General features: G+C 38.3%; 1 protein-coding gene across 1 annotated transcript in view; it reads right to left on the bottom strand.

Annotated features, from left to right (window-relative positions):
• The window catches only part of MAP4K3 (mitogen-activated protein kinase kinase kinase kinase 3), a 72,994-nt gene that overhangs the window by 24,519 nt on the left and 43,512 nt on the right, over nt 1-4,963 (bottom strand). The window contains exons 17-19 of the mRNA XM_085311318.1: nt 4,073-4,115; nt 2,855-3,017; nt 1,715-1,824 (exon numbers count right to left, since the gene is read on the bottom strand). Of these exons, the coding sequence (XP_085167444.1) occupies nt 1,715-1,824; nt 2,855-3,017; nt 4,073-4,115 (316 nt within the window). The remainder of the gene's footprint in view (nt 1-1,714; nt 1,825-2,854; nt 3,018-4,072; nt 4,116-4,963) is intronic.

The following is a 4,963-nucleotide window of genomic DNA, read 5'->3' as shown; positions in this document are numbered from 1 at the left end:
TACAGAAATGTTCACAAAATCCTCCGTGCAAATTTTTTAGACTATAGGTAGAATTGTGTTGTGTTTTTCTATGCACTAATCTAATGCACTAAGCACCTCCTGGAACGGCTGCCGTGTTTGATGTCACACATTCCACGTCGGAAAGCCATGGCTGACCTGATCCGGTGGTGGCTGCAGCCCCATTTTGGGCACAAGTTTAGGCTGAAGACTTTCCTTCCAATCAGCGCTTCCATAACTCTGTACAAGTTTGCTGACCACCCTTGTCTAATGTCCACATACCACAAATTTTTCATATAATTTTCTCTGATTAATGCCTGTACTATGACTCCTCAGTAGCCCCAGCTGAATTTCTGCATCATCTGTTACACATTGTTACATTAGGAAGATGCAGGAAAGAAATTAGAATGCCATATCCAGTAACAGAATTTAAGCACTATTGCAATTGTTCAGCTGGTCAATATTCCTAGTGACCTGAATACTATCATTCGGTACTAAACTTAATTTTATGCATCAGTAGGATTATAAAAAAAACAAACAAAAAACTCCAACAATGCCAAGAATATAATCTTCTCCTAGTAAAAACATATGACTGATGAAACACTTGTTTACAGGTACACAGAAAATTTCAAATGTACAGTTTCAAAGGCCAAGTTCAAAGTAGTTCAGGAAACCATACTTTCTAATGGATTGGCAGTATTACTGGCACTTCCTTAAAAAAACAAAACAAAACAAGACATACGATGTTTCTGCCCTATTTCCTCTTCACTTCCCTCAAGAGTGCTACATTTCCCTTAGAAGAAGCCACTGACGGGTACAGTCTCAGGTTACATTTAAGCTGATCTAACTACAGACTTCCCACTTTCTTCTATCCCACATCCCTACACTTCCACCTTCGCATCAAAGTAATGGGGTGACCACCGTGCAAGTCACTTGCTGCTTTGATGGAAAACTCCCTCAGGAGAGGAGAAAGCTGTCATGTTGCATGACATGGTCCAACACAGGAAGGCTGCAGGAACAGTGGCTAGAGGAAAGCAGGAACATTCCCTCTCCTCAGTCCCACAGCTGGATCACATTACGTACGATGAAAAATCACGTATTCTCTGCTTTAGTGCAACTTCACTCGAACGTGCGTAGCTCAAGCCTGACACAGTACCCAAGCTATTCAATGCTGAAACCTAGAGCTCCAAGAGGCCAGTGGGCAAACAGTTCTTATATCTAGCCTCCTAAACCCAACTTTGCAATCTCTTTTTCCCTCTAGACACTAAGAAGGCTGTATGCCCGTATCTGGGACGCAACAAGGACTCACTCAGGAACAGCCCTGATCTGGATTCTTTCCCAGGGCCAGCCAAATCCTCCGGTAAGCCATCAGGTGGCAGCACATTCCTTAATTTCCTCATTTGCTTATACAGTCTGCTCAGTAAGATAAGTCTTTTGCATCATCTCTCTCTCTATATTCACACAAATATGTGAATATAAGCAGTAAATCTTCTAAATCCTTGATTAAGTTACAGTTTCTAATTAGAATTAAGTATGGATTCAAACTTCAGCTTAAGACCACACTGTAACTAGACAATCTAGCCAAAATGTGCTTTGACTCAAAGCAAACAAGATGCCATCCTGCATTTTTTCCATAGACTTTGCTTGCTCTTTCCATTGCATACTGAAAGCAATGGAGAGATTTTTTTAAATAATACCTAAATCCTTAAATACTTGCCAGTATTTCCTTCTTCTCTTTCCTTGAAAAATTAGCGTCTCTAGCTTCATTCTGTTGATGTGGTGATCCTTCTCTTTCACCATTTAACTGTACAGAAGTGACTCCATTACCTTAAAAAAAGGTTGACATTTCAAAAGTGTGTTCCTTTCTTCTACCTACAAACCGAAGGGTAGTCTAGCCTACAAACAATTTTGAAAGGCCAAAATCATGTCGTTTCCATTGATGCCGGAAAATGGTCTGATATCATAACTTATTCCTAACGCATACACATTCTTACACATGCACATACAATTACCTATAAAGCCCCATCCAATCTCATTCTATGACTTTTGGTAATTAATATAACAAATCTTACGTGGACAGGGAAAGGGATGTGGTTATTGTTATGAGGAATAACGTATTTGATACACCTAATTCAAGAGAAACCTGGAGTTAGCTAATGATTAAGTTATCAATTCTTCACATGTGGCATTGAGGCATTTCTTAGTGCTAGATGCTTAAGGGTATTAGATACTTCAAGGTAATACATCTACTGCAGTAGTAACAGCTTAATAAGGAAAAATTAATAAGATAGCAATTATGAGTCAGATGCTAAACTTGCTTAAGACAGATGAGTCTAGTAGAGCACTCAAGGTATCAGATCTTGATATAAAGATCAAAGCAGCAGCCTGAGAGAATAGTAAGYAAGCACAATCACCTGCCATACCACCCTGCCCAGTTCATTACATATAAAGGGGAACTCTGAAAGCCAAACTCTGTTCTTGACACATTTACAGAACTCAAATGACAACAGCGGACATAGTAGGGCAGAACTTGAAACTTGCCTACAAGAAATTTACTTTATTCCTGCGACAATCTTGATACGTTACATTACGAACCTATTGTTTAGCAAAGCAAYTGTGTTGCCACCGACATGAGCAGAATCCTGTTTATGGTTTCACTGGAAGAGAAATTCCACCCACATGGATTTTAAGTGTCCACTCTTCATGCAATTTAGTTGTCATGCACTTTCTGCTACTTGCCCACTACAGAAAAGTTACCGCAGCATGTTTTAATGTGTGCATAAGTGAGGATGTAGAAATAAACTGTATTACATTACTTAAGAAGTACCTGTACACTTCTTGGTGTCACTCTTATTACCTAAAACATTAGACTTCTGTGGAGGTAATCGAGGAGGTGGTGGTCTGGGTGGAACCTGAGATGCAGATTTCGCTGGACTCTCCGATGTTGGACATCTCTTGATTGTCCCTTGATTATCATTTTCAGAAGAATGAGTTTCTTGGGGGATAAAGATGGATTTAGGCTGAAAAAAGACAAAATGATACTAATGACAGAATGAAAAAGATCCAAAACATCTGTGCTGTTCTCAATGAGAAGAAACATGCAGTATTTGGATCCTGGAATTTTCACCTGTAATGTAATGTGTTCTGCCATGCAAACAAACAAAACAAAACAACCAACCTCCCCTCACCATTGTACTAGGAAGAAACGTAGAGCAATAAAGAAAAACCTTGCTATTGACAATTTATTGAATTACTATATTCAAAGCATGTATTAAGTAATTACTGGGCATACTCATGTGTCACAGYTTATGTCTATGGATAACCAAACCAGAGACTTAAGTAGAAACTCAAGAACATTCAAAGATACGACCAGAATTTTGAGGAGACAATCCCAGAAAGGGGTTCTAATCACAAAAGACAAAATTATTTAGACAGTAGCTGCACTAATGCTGATTGTAAAACAGTTCTGTTATGCAAAATTCATCTKTACAGAAGGAGAGTAGTCAAACCTGCAGTTTTTGCCTGGAGAATTGATAGCCGTTTGACAACGACAACAACAACTACAAATTTAGGATTTTTCCCCCTTTTTAATTGCGCTCATATTAAGATAACTTCAGTGCAAGAAGATTCAATTAATCTTCAAGTGGTAGCATGCAAAACCTAATCTGATCCAGGCACACATCTGAAGATCATTCTTCCACCAGAAGTTAGCAAGTAGATGCTTAATTTGGCCGTTTTCTTTTTAAACTACTTCTGTGGCACCAAGTTGCTGAACTACTTTGAAAGGAACAGAACTAGGRATCAGAAGTGTCATTTGTCAGAAAACAGCACTTTTATTTTGGTCAGTAGAGTACAGAGCAAGACTTTGTAGCCTTCAATAGAAAATCTGCATAACCATATGGGTCAAACTTCACTGTGCTATACCATTGACTTTATTCARTTTAAGTCTTCAAGTCACGGCTGCGACAAAAATCCAAGAGAACTGTCAGCATATTTATTAGAGACTTCTGCATTTTTTAAGTCATTCCTTTCTGTTTGTTCCCTTTTATCTTGGGCAACAACCCCCCTCACTTACCTTTGGTGGTAAAGGAGGTGGCACTTTAGGTTTCATAGTAGCACTATAAAGAAAGAAAGAAAGAAAGCAAGTTTTACCCAGTCTCTTTCTCTGATCCTCATACTACAGTGTTTGAGAGAATACRGGATTTTATAAATGCTATACAAGTAAATAATATTAATTTGTCAGCAGCACTATTATGTCCAAATAACTGCATAATTAATACTTTCAAACCCTGTTTTCCTACTGCCATGCATACCACAGATACTAGCAGGAAGAACTCAAGTAACAGATCCTCCCCTGGAGAGCATGAATGTCTTGAGCTGATTTACTAAAGGTGCACGTATTTGAACAGAAAATTCCTTGAAAAATTCACCACTGACTTCTTTGAAGTAACTTCACATATGAAAGGAAAATCCATCTGCAATGTACAGCTGGTCTGCTGTCTGTTTTTTTTTTTCCTTCTTCCTCCCTTTTCTTTCAGAGTTTCCTTTTTTTTCCCACAGAACTTGGCCGAAAAAGACAAGAGAACAGTTCAACAGCTTGGTTCTGGAACACAAGGTGACTACATGAGAGAAGAAAACTGAAGTATCAGGGGCTTTCTTCCTCTGTCAGTTTGGTGTTTTAAAGAATATGCTGTGTTTTTCTTAATCCCAAATTCCTAGAATTTTTACAGAGTCTTGTGCTGTCCTATTTCCTAATCTTTTGGAACAAAAAACTATTTCCATTAAATAAATCAGGAATACAGCTGTGAAAATTTGGCATTCTTGCAATTAAGCAATATGTTGCTTAAATTACGCTCCTCCAAAGTTTTAGGAAAATATCTAAGAAGTGAGATACTTGTTTGTTTACAGATCAATTACTTGTCTGGTTTGCTTCATTCAAGAGTTTGTTGTGGCATCCTTTCATCAG

This window comes from Rhea americana, unplaced genomic scaffold, assembly GCF_003343005.1.
Source record: "Rhea americana isolate MKP2758 unplaced genomic scaffold, rheAme1 scaffold_109, whole genome shotgun sequence".
NCBI classification, from domain to species: Eukaryota; Metazoa; Chordata; class Aves; order Rheiformes; family Rheidae; genus Rhea; species Rhea americana.
This window is presented reverse-complemented; position numbering and strand designations above follow the sequence as displayed.